Source organism: Pezoporus occidentalis, unplaced genomic scaffold, assembly GCF_034315485.1.
Source record: "Pezoporus occidentalis ecotype Australia unplaced genomic scaffold, CSIRO_AGI_Poc_V1 ctg266, whole genome shotgun sequence".
NCBI lineage: Eukaryota > Metazoa > Chordata > Aves > Psittaciformes > Psittacidae > Pezoporus > Pezoporus occidentalis.
The window spans coordinates 289,117-303,907 of NW_026914567.1; the positions used below are offsets into that span (position 1 = coordinate 289,117).

Here is a 14,791-nt window from a genome sequence, read left to right on the forward strand (position 1 = left end):
TGTCGGGACCAGCCGGAGCTTCTGTTCCCCAGAGACGTGCAGAGGGAATAACGTGAGCACAGGGGTGGAAGCTGCTCCAGAATGATGAGAAGGGAAGTGTCTGTACCACAGAGGGGTGGTGGGTGCCAAAGGCCAGCGCTGGAGTTGGTTTAGAACTCTGTTAAGTGCCTCAGCATCTCTTTGTAAGTCACCTCCTGGCATTTCCCCAGTACTCAAGCCAGTTGTTGCAAACTTACAAGGGTATTTACTTACACAAATATTTTTACAATGCTTAAAAATAAACCCTGAGAAATATATTCTAAACATTATCCTTCAACAGAAGCTGGTGCCTGCCCCATTGAACCATGCACCATGTCCTGACTGACATGGCCTTGCACTGCTCTCCCCTGGGATGGCATTTGACAGACCCACAGTCTTGGTGGAGGAGAGGATCCAGTGAAGAGCAGTCCTGCATTTTCTTCTGGCATCATCCTAATCATCCAGCCCAGCCTCCTTTTTTCTGCTAGCAACAAACAAGGAAGACAAGGAAGGGTCAGAAAAGAAAGTAGAAAGCAAGAAGACCCCATCACTAAGTCACTTGGTGAATAAGGGGCTCACATTCACAGGTTTTGAGACACACGGCCATAAATGGGATGAGTTTAGTTTTGCTGTTGCACAGACCTCCAAACCACCTAAGCCTTTGTGTGAGCTGCGGCACCTGCCACGGCAGGAAGGTGTTAGAGACAAAGCTCCAGCACAAACCGGGGACGCCCAGCCTGGCTCTGCACAGGGCTACCCCATGGCCTGGCCATGCTGTGCAACTGCTATGAGTAGTAGAGCAGAGAAAGCCCCTTCTTTCACCTCTGCCTGCATGACCCAAAGAATAATGGAGCTGAGCAGAGCACAATGAGTTACATCATCTGGCTGTCCTAGGGAATCTGTCAGAGCTGCCCCAGTCAGTGTAAGTAATCACTCACTACTGCCACCACAACCTTCACTGCTCCTGGTCCATCAGGACCTCCAGAGCACGGCAGGCTCTGGGTCGTGACATGCTTCATTCATCCCCGAGCAGCTCTTGAGGGAGGGCTCTCTGGTGCCTGGTACTGGTGTAGGTCTGAACCCAACAGCGCTCTTGTGAATGGTGCTGAGGAGGCAGCGTAGCCACAACACAAAGGAGCTCCTATACACCTCAATGGACTTGCTACAGATATACACTAATCAGAGCAGCCACTGGCCCACGTTATGTAAGGGGGGGGCCGGGGCTGGCCCTCCCCTGCTCTCCGGGGGCAGAAGCCAGCTCCCCACAGGGTATTTCTGTCCCCTCGTGTCACACCTGTAGGCGTTGGTGCTTATTGCAGGCACCGGAAACGCACCAAATCCCCAACGACCTTCCCCAGCCTGGGACACAGCACCCAGCAGAGAGGTGTGTGAGGAACCATCACCAGAAATCACCCTCCGTGGAGGCAGCAAACGTCCTGATGTCACTTGAGCTCACCTTGTTACCCAGCCTGTCCCTTTAATGCCATTACTGAAGATCATTACATGAGCAGATCCCTTTGGGGAGGCAGCTGCCCACACACCCACCTCAGCGCCCCAGAAGACACGACCTCCAGCGGTGAACACAGCTGCTTCCGAATGTACTCCCTCGATCTAATGTCAGCCTGGAATTAAGGAGGAAAAGGAGTGAAAATGGATTGATCAGCCTGCTCAGGGCCTCCCCTTTCCCATCTCAGAATGCCCCTGCACACCCCATCACAAATAGCTCTTGTATGACTGCGGTGTGAAGAGGAACCTGCATGTTTCTTTCCTTGTTTGGTTTCTGTGCCTCAGTGCAAGCTGCTTGGGAGAATGGAGACTTAAAATGAAGAAACAGAGCGTGCTGGACCAAAAGCCATACTGCAGTTACGGTCCATTTCAGAAGCAGAAATGACATCTGCTGAACCCTTGCTGTCTGCTCCTTTACTCCTCGCCGGAGTCCCAGGGTGGGTGAGACATCAGGCTCAGACAGTTGCCACCAGCAGCTGTCTAAGGTCTGCTCCACCGTGACCCACCCCAATCACAGCAGGAGGAACAGCCAAAGCAGGACCCAGCCTGGACTTCTCCAGCAAATCAGCTGCTGCTGAGTGCCATCAGCCTCACCCAAGGGTCCCTCTGGGACCCAGAGGATGAGCTAGCACAGGCTTCCAGCACACACTGCAACGCAGCGAGCCTTCATGCTGTACCTGAACTGCTGCCCTCTCTGATGAACCCTGGCAGCAGAGCCAGACTGGAGGAGACCTGGGAGTCTGAGACTGGTCCAGTGCTTTCATCCTTTGAACTGACCCAAATGACCCCTTCCACACGTAAGCACCTCCAAGTGCAATGCAGGGAAACATAATGAGCAGCAAAGTTCCTTCACAGGCCTTCCCCAGCAACAGCTCATCAATGTCTGATGAGAGACGGAACGGACTTGTTAGAGACTTGAGGGCAGGGTAAGTCTTCCTTCCCTCAAGAGGAGACATTCCAGAAAGTAAACCAGCTCTCCCACTGAACGCACAGAAGCTGCCCTACCACCCTCACTCCATCAAGGGATCACATGCCCTGATCACTTGGGCGCACAGCAGTCCAGAAGGTGAGTTCTCAAGAGGACATGGGATGAACAGAGAGAAGCTGGCATCGCCCATTCATGTACTCATCCTTTCCTTCCTCTGTTCCAGCAGTTGTGCTGTGCAGCAACAGATGGAGGAAGCTCACCACTCGTCTGCTGCATCTCCTGTTCCTAGGCAAAGCTTGGCTCACCCTGCCTGTGCGCTCGAGGGGCTGGCACTGCATGGGGATTGTGCAGCTAAAGCAGGTAAAACACCCACTGGAAACCAACAGAGACAAGACACAAGCACATCCCTGGCAGCAGCTGCAAGGCAAGAGACTGACACACCTTTCACACTGTCGTACTTAGGAGTCCAAAGGCAAAGCTGCCAAGGAAGACGACGGGAGCAGTTTACATGCAGGCCATAACTGTGCTCTGGGCTCTGTTTTCCCGTACCAGAATCAAAAGGAATAATGTTGAGACCCTACCAAATTGATGTTTACTGCCCTCCCTGTTGAAACTGAGCTTGGAGCCATCACCAAACCTCATCAAAACCATCCTTACACGGGTCCAGCTCCTCCCTTCCTCTTCCAACATGCTCTCCTGTGACTCCTGAGCTCACCAGGAAAACGAGATGGCTGTGTCTTAGCACTCTGTGTCTCAGCAGCAAGGCAGAGTGGGGCAAAGACAGCACCAACAGAAATCCCAAGAGCTGGAAGAAAGTGCTGCTGGAGATTTACAGCATGTTCTTAGTCCCAGAAGTGTTACCGTGCAGCTTTCCAGTGCTGCACCATGCTAGCAGAGCACTCCAAGATGCTCACGAGCACGTGGATCCTGGGCTCTGGAGGACTTTGGGAATTGGCAGGTGATTTTTACATTCCCTCAAAGGTTTCTGTCTTTTTTAGAAACTTCCTTTCTCAAAACCACTGCTGCTCTGCGGCATTTAGAACCGCTGCTGTACCCCTCCTCAGAGGCAGAGTGTCTCTCTCCACTTAAAAAGCAGTATGTGACCTTTCCAGCTGGGAAAGCTTCAGAGCACACCATGATCATGCTAATAAAGGGGGTTAATGCATCCCCCAGTGGCAGTGAAGCATTTGCTACTCCCACCCCTATGCTACTTCTGAAGAGCTTTTCCCCCCCTCCAGAAGCACCCAGCATGGCTCCATCAGGCCTCTGGAGTGGAGGCTCTGTGGGCTCAGGGCTGGAAACACTCATCCACCACTGCTTAACCATCTGCAAGCCTGAGAATGAAACACAGTTACATAAGGGATGGTTTGTTTGGGAGATTTTTTTTTTCCCTTCTCTCTATAATTGGACAGTTTCATAACTGAACTGACAAATAACTTTGATCACTCTTCAGGATAAGAGATTACGTGATGTATTTTATAACAGGGAAGGAGGCTGTTCAATAAAGCCCCTACTGGGAGACCAAGGTAGCAAGAGTCACATCTACAAACCATTTTTCTAGGGAAGAAAACCCTACCACGTTGTGCTGGTCACATAAGCCAGTGCCTGATTAGGTAGCAAGTTACTGGCCAGTCCTCACTCCTAACACAGCACTGAGGCACAGCTTAACCCAGCGATTAACCAGGAGGCTCATCAATAAGATGGATAACAGTCCAGAAATAATCCTCACAGGCTGTTTCTATTTTCAGAGGGAACTAGTCCTAGCATTAGGGTCTGGAACTGTTGCTTTGCCTGTTTTGTGAGGGGCAGCGGTGATCCCTGTGCACACAGCAAGCTGGGTGGGGGTACAACTGAAGAGAGTTGGAGTTTCAGGGCATCAGCTACTGATTTCCCTGCTGGGCAGCAGGAGTTCTTCATGCAAAGAGGAATGATGGCTCATTCCTTGGTTCTCCTAAGGGCATGTGTTTGATATTTCACATGAAGTGCCATACCCACAGCTCCAGGCAGGCTCCTGCCCTCCCTGGTGGGCTGGAGCAACCAGGCTGTCCCACCAGCCCCATTCTGAGCCAGTAGAGGCAAGGTGCCAGCTGGAGCTAAAAGGATCATCAAGTGAGCTGGAGGCTGGTGTGCAGCCAGCCAGGAACCTGGAGCAGGGAGAGCCAGAGTCAGACCCAGTGCAATCCTCTCAGCTGGAGAGTGTTAAAAGCTGCTGTTGCCCTGCTGTGTGTAGTGATCCTGGCTCTGAGCAGGCCGGGAGCGTGGGTAAGCACTGGAGAGGCCCTCTGACCTCTGCGAGAAGCAGGCAAGGGCAGTTGCTCTCTGGAGGGCTCGGTATGGCTCCATTGCCACTCAGTTTGAGTGCTTTGCTTATTGTCCTGGGATGACAGCTCCTGCCTACCTCAGTCCCTGTCTGGCTGTCTCCATATAACCAACTCTCTACAGAAGAACCTCAACATCTCACAAGAGATCACCCCCATGCAAGCAAAATTCTCCCAGATTGGCCTGGTACTTCCACATGGAGTAAGGACTAAGTGGGAGGTAAATACCGACTGCTTTCTCGGAGAGATCACTTCTCTCACCTTTGGCAGCATGGCCACAGTGTGGGCTGAATGCAAATCAAACCACTTCTGATCACTGCCTGGAGGCTGTTGCATGCACAATACACCCTGAACAGATGGGTCAGCCATACCTCTAGGAAAGCAGAAGGTCTGAGCTCCCACAAGAGCTTCCTAGCACTACATGTGCTGCAGCATACAAGCTATAAGCCCAGCCTCAAGAAGGTATGGGCAGCACAGCTCTGTTAAGAACATACTTCCAAGACTACCAGAACTTACAAACTAAGAGCTGCTGATTCAGAAGTCTTTCACGAGTGAGAAAGCCATAAGCCCCATCACCCATCAGGTCTGCAAGCTTGTGCTGGGGACACACCACAGCAAAAGGCCAAGGCAGGATCCCCCACAGCCATCCACTTCCTAACTCCACCTTGAGGTGCTCCAGAGCTGAGGCTTCCAGCACTGCTCTGTGTCAAGATCTGTGAGTTACCACACAGAGGAACTGCAACAGGGAGAAGTCCCATTTTAAGTGCCCTTTTCTCCTGCCATCCCTCTACCTCTACAGTAAACACACTCCCTTCTGGATTTTTAATCTCTGCAAGGAAAGTGACAATTCATTCCATCACTCCAAATCAAGATTGCAGCTAGAGGACTGGGAGAGTCTCAGAACACAGACAAATCCTAGATAGCTGGAAATGAAATGAGGGTGATGAAAAGCTTCAAGACACCTTTTTGTTTCCAAAGGGAATGCCTTTCCCCTTCCCTCTGAGCATGCCGCTTTGCAGAGCTGGCTCAGAGCTGGCTCAGAGCTCTGCAGAGGCATCTGTCCCTTGCTGGAGGAGATTACATAAGAAAATCTCTCAGCCTACTCCCGTCTGGCAGGTAGTGGTTTATGGGATTAGAAACCCCCGTTCTGGTATGGACACTTCAAGGTTTGTTTTGCTCTGAGGTGTTAGATTTGTGTCTGGTTTATAACTACAGACTCAAGGCTCTGTTTTAAGAAAACATGTTCTGCAGCACCAACGAGAAGCTCCTGTGTGCAGACTGCACAACAGCCTCAGCAGCATCACCTTAGCATGGCTCTGAGGAGCTGGAGAGCAAAGGTGGCCACACACCTGACAAGTGTGGTGCTGCAGCAACGTGAACAGTGTGTTCCAGGGCAACAGCACCACCACAGACATTCCAACAGGCCCTGCTCTGGCCTGCCTGAGCCACTAACAGCGGGGTGACCCTGCAAGAAGGGAAGCACTCGCCAGGCTGAAGTCCCAGAGGCTTTACACTTCCACAGATCCTTTCCTCAAACCCTGCTGTGATTTAATTAGTCTGAAGCTGAGTCTTGGTGATAGCTGTGGCTCACTGATGGTGATCCAGTGCTGTCACCTACAGGCTGGCTGCTGCCCCAGAGCCTCCAGTTCCTTGTGGAGTGTAGTAGCAGGGAAAAGCCCAGAGAAGCAACCCCACAGTCTGTGCTAGGCTCAGAGTGCCCAGGAAAACTGCATTTCCAGCATGTGTATTAACATCAGCATCACAGCAGTTGCCTGCAGAAAGGAACCAAGAGATCAGTCAGGCTGGGTCTGCAGTAAGGGCTGGATGTGCTTGGGGGCACTGCGTCACCACAGCAGTCTGGGAGAACAGGTTAGAACAGAGGGTGCCAGCTGCAGAGGCCCTTAAACATCGTGACAGGCTCGGCACCCACAGCCCCTCCACCGCTCGCTCTTCTGCTCCAGGCTGCTCCTCAGCTCCCTGCTCCCGTACCTGGCGGATGGGCTCCGGGATGCGGTACCGGCAGCAGGACTGGACCAGGCGCACAGCTGTCCCCAGGCACACCCTGTGCCCCACCGAGACGTAAAGCGGCCTAGAGCTGTTGCTGCAGCTACGCAGGACCTGTGCATCCAGAAACAAGAAAGATCAAATACTTAAGCAGCTTATTTTAACAGCGAGAGTGGCAGTTGAATTACAAGCCAGGTGCCAAATACAGAGCCACCATCCCACCTTCTGAAGGCAACTCCCAGCTTTCTTGAACCTCTTCTGTTAGCCCTTTTGGCCTGCTGTAGCCCTTTCCCAGATGCCTCACGCTGCTCTGGGAACAGAGCTGCTAATGCAAACTGTGCTGAAATCCCACCAGACACAGGCAGTTTCTTACATCTGCCTGTTTCCTGCACAGAGCTCTCCTGAGGCAGATACTCCCATACTGCACCTTGGTGAGAACTGGCACCTCTCCCTGACCGCAGTTCATGAACAGGGGTGCTGGAGCATGGCACCTCAGACACTGCAGCCATGGATGTGAATACATCCATCGTCCCAACTGTTAACTCCGCAAGCAGCTGAGCTCGCAGAAAGAGGGAAGCAGGGGTGGCAGTAACCTGTTCACACTGAGACAGTGCCACTGTAGAGACAACACCCTCCTGTGCTCCCAGCTACACAAAGCTGGAAGACTTGATGGCCAAGCAAATAGGAAATTCCACACTGCTTACCATGCCCAGCAGCCTCCCCGAAGCGCCTGTCAGCGGGAATGTATCTCCTTCCCTCTGCAGGGAACGGATCTAGGGATGAACACACACAAACTCAGCTGGTCAGGAAGTGCTTGTATGCTGCTGTCCCAGTTCTTTGGGGAAATAAATTCCCAGCCTGGCCTCACCTGCTCTCTGTGCAGCTCATCCTTGGCTAAGCCATCCACCTGCAGGAGGTTCTTGGCCACTCCAATGCATGGTAGATCTGTCAGGACTCCGAGGTGACAAGCCACACCAAACCCTGCCAACAACGAGTCACTGTAACCGCAGGATGCCAGAGAACTGGAATCTCAAGCAGCAGCACAGGGACCCTGCAGAGTGGGGCTCTCCAGTGAAGTCCTACCTCTGGGATGGAGCAGGCCATTCCCATCTACAAGAAGTACCTGAAAAGGCCAGAACAAAAATGTTATTTCCTATGCACTGAGCACCACTCTGCCAAGCAAACTGGTCCTGTGAGGAAGAAGACTCTCTTCATCCCAGCTCAGGACAGAGAAATGTGCCACACCTGAGGCTTGAGCTTGGGCTCCTCCTGCTGAAGCCTCTGAACAGCTTCCACCAGGAAAGGGACCTCCCGGAAGGCCAAGAATCCTGCCACGTACGGGGCACTCACAGCCACCATCCGGCAATCCTCATACAGCACCTGGGAGCAGAGCAGAGCCAGTGACCACCAGGACTTTGTGGTCTGTTCCTGGCTGCTTCAGAGGCCTCTCCTCTGGTTTACATCCCATCTGTTTTAAAATACACAGCTTCTGACTCTCTCCCGCAGCGCTGAGGCCATTGGGTTGTGTCAGCCTCTCAGTGACAGAAGGGGTGGACAATAATCGCTGAGAGGAGGGCTGGACATCACCGTACCCTGCTTGAGAGCAGAGTCCTTGGGAAAACATTAGGGCAGCTCTTTAAACTGACAGAGGGGGGAGCTCAAAGTTCACCCGCTCAGAGCATCATCAAAGGGTGTCTGGCTCCATGCAGGGCAAGCCCAAAGCATCCCTGTCAGCCCAGACAACACTCACAAGTGTGCAGGGCAAGGCAAGAAGCAAGGCAGGATTTGAACTTCAGTTCATAAACATCCCAGTGGCCAGCATCAAACTTTATTTCTCTGCTTGTTAGAGGTTTTATAGTTAAAGATAACTTTTATATCATATTGAAAGCTGGGAAAGAAACCAAAAATCTTTATTAATTCAAGTAAAATGACTGTGGGGTGGTGTGACTGATGGAGGTTTTGAAATGTTATATCCCATATTAGCTGATTCCCAGCAAGAACTCAGAACCAAGACAGCTGCAGTTTGAGTGCTACACATGCTTTAATTCCCTCTCTTGATCAGCACTGAGTAACAATGGTCCTTTTCATCTCCTTCTGAGTAGTGGCTGAGGCCGATTCTTTCCAGCACACACTTAAATCAGTTAAAGTCTTCTGTGCTGACCATGGAGCCCATCTCATGAGGTCACTAAGCCAAGCAATAGCTAACCTGAGCGCACGCTAAAGCTCTCTCCCCACCTTGTACGTTCCTACAACCCTCGTGCAGTCAGGAGCAGCTCACACCCCACCCTGCCAAGCTTACCCAGCAGCACAGAGAGCTCTGGGCTGGAAGGGACCTTCAGCAGGTGATGGCCTTTGTGTAGGTTTGCTATAACCGCCCTCCCGCTGTTCCACACCCGGACACAAGCCTTCGGAGCCAGGGTTACCTCAAGAGCCGGGTAGCTGAGCACGACCAGGGAAGCGCAGGCGCTGCTCTCATCTCCTTTGATGTAAGACAAGTCCACGCCTCCCACCCGCTCCAGCCCCGGGAAGCTGGACTCTTTCTGCCACTGCTCCGTGTCCTCCTCGACCACGCTGGCTCTTAACCGGGCCTGCTCCCTGAGAACCAGCACCCAGCCGCCGTGACCGGGTGCCTCTCCCCCGGCTCCCGGCCCGGCCCTGCCCAGCCGGCTCCAAGGCTGTGCCCCAAGGCCGGCAGACGCAGGGGGAGCCCCCAGGCCCCAGCTCTGAGGCAGAGCTCAAGGGGCCGCAGGGTCTGTGGGGACAGCGGAGGCCCTGCGCTTTCTCCTCAAGGGAGGAGCTGCCCACGGCAACACCCCTCATGAGAGGCAGGGCTGAGCGGGGCAGGGGTGAAGGCATCCTGGGCCTGGCCGGGGAAGGGGACCCCAGCCCGGTACCGCGGACAGGGCCCCGCCGCGGAACGCAGTGGCGCACGGTTGCCATGGCCACCACCCCCCCCGTCCCGTTCCACCCCCCGCGCATGCGCAGGCCGCGCCGTTGCCGTTACCGTTCCCAACGGCGGAGCGCAGCGGGCGGTGGCGCCGCCGCCATGGCGCACACCGGAAGCCCGCGTCACCGCCCGCGTCACCGGAGCGCGGCCGGGAAGAACGGGAGGAGCCGCGGGAGAGAGAAGGCGCTTTATTGGGAAACAGCGCCGGGGCCCGGCGGGGTTCAGGCGGGCTGGGCCCGTGGTGCCGGTGCAGCCGCACGAGAGCGAGGGGACAGGGGAAAGGAGAGTGCAAAACTGAGCCCCATCGCCGGGGAAGGGCGCTCTGCGGGAGTCCCTCACCTGCAGCAGGCCAGGGGGGATGCCTCAAGAAGGTTCCATTCGCAGGTGCGGCCTTCGTGTTCCTGCAGCCCCCCCCCGCTCTCTGCCCCAGCCCAGGGGTGCAGAAGTTAGCAAAGAAGCCGAAGCCCAAAGCCCCGGAGCGCAGGCACGGGAGGGCGCCAGCACCGTGTGTGTGCGGCAGTGGCACTGCCTGGGCCCGTCGGTCCGAGCCCGTGCTGCTGCCCGGCCTAGCGCTCCCTGCGCTCCCGTTTGAAGACAGCAGCCGCTTTCCAGGTAGCGGTAACCTGAGAGAGAAAAATCTCGTCCGGGAAGAGCTCCTCCAGCTCTGTGGCTAACTCGGAGCGTTTTGCATCAAGATAAGGCAGGAGCGATTCCTTCAGGCTGGAAAACAGAGCAGAAGTAGTGTTAATAAACGGTGTATAGAAAACTGCAAGTGCCACATGGCAGTAGCGTGTTCCTGAGCACAGTTGTTTTAACAGCCTGCCAGAGAACCCAGCAACGGGAGGCTGCAGGTCACAACCAAGCTGGGTGCGTTCATCCAGGTGACTGCAGAAGGGCTTGTGTCTGGTGCCCATGAACAGCAGCTCCTGGTGTATTCCAGCAGCGCTCCCAAAACACCTTGTGTAAAATAAGGAAGAGTTATGCATACCAGACACAGGCAGTATGGCTCAGAGCTGAATGCTCTTAATGTTGGTGTCAGGCAGGGCAGTCATTTGCCAAGGGAACCATTTCCATCACGTGCATTTTCAGAGCCAGAGCAGCCTAAGTTAGCAACTGTGGTGTGTTTGGGCTACACAGCTCTTACCTCCAGTTGGGTCTGAATTCATCCACAGCGTGGATGTGTCTCAGCTGCAAGACTATCATTTCATGGAGTTCCTGCAGGAAGGTTTCCAGCCTTGAGTTTACAAGGAAGGTGGTGAGGAGCTTGGAGGCCTCTGGAGTGAGCTCGGCTTTGTAGACAGCATTGATGTCCACAAAAGGGTCCTAAAAATGCAGTTAGGGAATAAAACCAAACTGAACACACACATGTGAGCAACTTCTGTTGGAGGAGAGGGAAAAGCTGGTGAGACAGTTAACGTTATGAGGGTACCTTACCCTTTTGAGGCGCAGAAGCTGCTCAGATTTGCGGGTAGAGAGAAGCCGCCACAGGGCTATGTTGTGCTTTAGGTGGCATTGTCTGAGGGCCTGAAAGAGAAAACACATCTATGGAGTGACCCTGGGTGTAAAGGATGTATTTAGGAACCTGGCCACATCCTGCCATGCCCATGCAGCCGAGCACAAGGCAGAGGGAGGGAGTTCACTGAGCCCTTTTCACCCAGGTCTGCAATAGGCTTCTCTCCCTCTTCCCCATTTTGCCTTCAATAAGCCATCTTTCTGGCATCATGAAAGGGAGTGGGAAAGTGATTGGGCCCTGTCACAAGTACTTGTTATAACATGGTGCCTTTGGCCCTTATCAGTCAAGGGCCTCTTCACACATCATTAGTGGATAAAACCTTGCCCTGTCACCACTTCTGAGAGGTAAAGGGATATTTTCAATCCTGCTCAGCAGCAGCAAACCAGTGTCACTGAAAGCTGACTCATAATTGAGAGTTCTCCCTTTTCTCAGTTTTAGCACTGCAACTAATTATGCTGACACTCAATTGAGAATTCTCCTTCCTGGTGCTGACAGAAGAACTTGGATCTGCAGAGAAGTCTGACCTTCTGCACATCCTGCACCTGACCCTTCTGTAGGGTTCTGCAAGAACCTGCTGAGCACCACAAACTATTAGATGCTCCCACTGGTTGCAGGGGAAGTGAAAATTGTTTCCTCCCTGATGTTGAATACAGTGGAGAGGGAATTCTATCACCTTTTCAAGCTGAACTTGTGCTGGGCTTGGAGATCAGACTGGCTGGATTTTATCCCATAATAATAAGAGCTTTGCTCTCAGGACTCACCTGCAGTACGTGAGGGTTTGTCTGGTCACCCATGTGCAGAACTTTCTCGATGTAGTCTGTCAAAAGCATTTCTGGATACTCTCCAGCCATGGCCAGGAATCCCAGGGTAATTTCAGTGACAGACAGAGCATCACAGACATCACTGTAAGACTGTAGTTCCCCACTGATCATGTTCATCACAGAACTGGGGAGAGCACTCTGAAAACCATGAAGTCAAAGCAGTTGCCAGCATTAGTTTGGAGGCAATCCTTATTTGCTGCTCAAGTTGCTAAAGCCATGGAAGATGGCAGAGGCCCTGATTTAGGAAACTGACAGTGCTTAAGTGTATCCCTTTCTTTCTTAAATCCTGACTGACAGAGGGCACCCGTTCAAGGCATGGTGAGCGATTAGTGGACCAGCCTTCAGAGGACAAACCTGACATTTCTTGGGACATCAGGGATCATGTGCTTGCCCCGTTTCCTCCAGTGCAGAAACCCACCTGATCCACCTTATTCCTGACATCATTGAAGAGCTGTTCGTAATTCCGATCATGTCTGTACACCAGGGTGGGTATTCCCTGTCAGGAGAGAAACCCACAGCTGTAAAGCTTTGCTTGTCCCATTACAGCGCATGCCCAGCTGCAGCAAACACTGCAGGGCTCCAGCAGCAGCTGAGAAGTTGTCTGCAGGAAGCATAGCTAAGCTGCCTTGTCCTACCGTTAGGGTGATGAGTGGTTTCCCCTGCAGGAATTTGCTGATGACTTGCTGCTGGATCTTCTCCAAGTCAAAGTCCTGCAACGTCTCCCCTCCCTTCTCCATGCTGTACTGGCAGTTGGACAGGATCAGAGGAATCAGGTCTTTCTCAGCCTCATAACTGATCAAGTGCAGGTCAGCCACTTCTGAAGGACTGATCAAGTACCTGCAGAAGAGAAAACAGTCTCCATTTAGAGCAAGAAGCCTTTATGAAGCAGGAAAAGCTGGTTGTGCTGTAGCAGGTAATACAACAGAGCCCCCCCAAAATGCCTAGCAACATACCTATCATCTTGCTTGATGTGCTTGTTCACCGAGTAGATGAAGTCATTGTGCAGACTAATGAGGTAACTGGTTAACGCTGTGGAGCAGAGCCCCAGTCCCCGTCGACGTGGCAGAAGGACCTCAAACTTGCTGTCCAGGGTCAGGTCAGCCTTACAGTAGCCTTCAGGAAGCTTAATTTCCCCTGAAATAAAAGGCAGAGAAGACTGCTTGAGGTGACCCAGAGCCAGCCCACGATGAGCAAGCCTCTCCTGAGCTGACCCATGTCAGGAGAAAGTACAGAACTTGAGCAGAGCAGTGCTCTTTCCCTTATAGATAAGCACGAAAGGGAACAAGTTCAGGCGAGACTTTCACAGAAGGGAAACAAATTCTTCCCTCTGCACCCAGATCTTCCCAAACCTTTAATGGGCAGGGTCAGTTCTGAGCATATGTCTCAACATCTTTGATAGAAGGAACTTGAACTGGTGAAGAGCAGAGGAGCACTGTTAAACAGCTGGGAAGCCCTTGTTCCTATCGCCCTCAAAACAATGCTGGGAAAGAAGAGGACTCACCATTGGTGTCCAGTGAGCTTCTCAGCTTGTTCCAGACAGACAGAAACACATTCACTCTCCTCTGTAACAGTTCTCTCATCACATCTGAGGAGTAACAGAAAGATGTGCTTAAGTCCAACTGAAGGAGTTACCACAAACCATCTGCATGCTGCTCATGAATGGAAGGACATCTCTTCCACCTTTAGGCAGGCCCTACTCTAGGACAGAGCTTAAAAGGTTAAGTAAACGCACTGCTGCATTGAGGGATTTATCTTGCCTATCTGAACTGAGTCCCCTCTGTCCCTTGTGCACAATCTTCCTGTGCTTAATTGTCTTTAAAGTCACCTGATGACTTTTCCAAGTTTAACTCCAGGGTTAAGGTCTCCATAAGAAAGGAAAATGAGGGCTTAAGATTGCAGCTCAAGAGAACTTTCCACCTTCATTTCCAACTGGACTATCCGGTGCTTTTTGTTTCCCCAGTTAGAGTTTTTTCAGAGTCTTCTCACCTGAGAGGGGTTCGTTGAGGAAGTCTCTGATGGAGCCATGTTTGACATCAGCAGTGTTCTGAAATCGCCTCACCAACTCTCTCTGCAGAGCCAGAATCTCTGGTAAGAACTTCACCAGCCTCAGTTCTGTTTCCTGGAAGAGGAAAGGGGGCCTGTGAGGAAGCTTGTTCCCGGATGAACCAGGTTTGAATACTTCCCATGGAATTACTTTTGAAATATTTGTAATAAAAACTATTTTACATGTGCAGTACTCGAGATTAAAGTTATGAGAATAGAGACTGTATAATCAAGTGGTGCCTTAGTCCTGGGTAACTGGCTGTAGGGACAACCAGCCCGAGCAGGGTTGGACCTGACAACCTCCAGAGGTCCCCTCCAGCCACAACCAGTCTGGTTCTGTGAACTGATCTCTGACCATTGCAGCCTCATCCCTGTGTCGCACCCACCTTCTGCAGGAACTTCCAAAGGAGAGGGACATTGTCCTTGGCATTCTTCTGCTGGACTACATGGCCCAGGTTCTCCACTGAAATCCTCTTCCGGCAGCTCCACATCTTGGAGTGATGTATGTGACTGTCCCTTGGCAGCTGGGACAGGAAAGTGGCTGGGTCACCATACACGACTTTCACTACTGGATTGGAAGAAATCCTCTCGTCCTTTTGTATTTGTCTGTTTAGCTTCAGAAGTTTTTTGTCCAAATCCTACATTAAAAAACCCAACCAAAGAGCGAGATCAGAGCTGGCAGTGTCCTGCCAC

General features: G+C 52.4%; 2 protein-coding genes across 4 annotated transcripts in view; both read right to left on the bottom strand.

Annotated features, from left to right (window-relative positions):
- Positions 1-221: 221 nt before the first annotated feature.
- On the bottom strand, positions 222-9,851 carry ENDOV (endonuclease V). 3 transcript variants are annotated; one of them, XM_062624364.1, is made up of 9 exons: positions 9,779-9,851; positions 9,198-9,369; positions 8,020-8,154; positions 7,858-7,897; positions 7,643-7,755; positions 7,479-7,547; positions 6,760-6,888; positions 1,564-1,640; positions 222-499 (listed from the first exon to the last, which is right to left on the bottom strand). In XM_062624364.1, exons 1-9 carry the CDS (start codon positions 9,820-9,822, stop codon positions 472-474), a joined length of 807 nt encoding a protein of 268 aa, XP_062480348.1. In that variant the 5' UTR covers positions 9,823-9,851; the 3' UTR covers positions 222-471. The 3 variants fall into 3 exon arrangements, with proteins under 3 accessions (XP_062480348.1, XP_062480347.1, XP_062480346.1); XM_062624363.1 differs by having other exon boundaries at positions 222-502; XM_062624362.1 differs by having other exon boundaries at positions 1,475-1,640.
- Positions 9,852-10,224: 373 nt separating this feature from the next.
- RNF213 (ring finger protein 213) overlaps positions 10,225-14,791 on the bottom strand; it is a 46,618-nt gene continuing 42,051 nt past the window's right edge. The window contains exons 57-66 of the mRNA XM_062624407.1: positions 14,485-14,736; positions 14,042-14,174; positions 13,557-13,640; positions 13,009-13,189; positions 12,691-12,892; positions 12,474-12,551; positions 11,996-12,193; positions 11,156-11,245; positions 10,866-11,044; positions 10,225-10,441 (exon numbers count right to left, since the gene is read on the bottom strand). Of these exons, the coding sequence (XP_062480391.1) occupies positions 10,288-10,441; positions 10,866-11,044; positions 11,156-11,245; positions 11,996-12,193; positions 12,474-12,551; positions 12,691-12,892; positions 13,009-13,189; positions 13,557-13,640; positions 14,042-14,174; positions 14,485-14,736 (1,551 nt within the window). The 3' untranslated portion in view covers positions 10,225-10,287. The remainder of the gene's footprint in view (positions 10,442-10,865; positions 11,045-11,155; positions 11,246-11,995; positions 12,194-12,473; positions 12,552-12,690; positions 12,893-13,008; positions 13,190-13,556; positions 13,641-14,041; positions 14,175-14,484; positions 14,737-14,791) is intronic.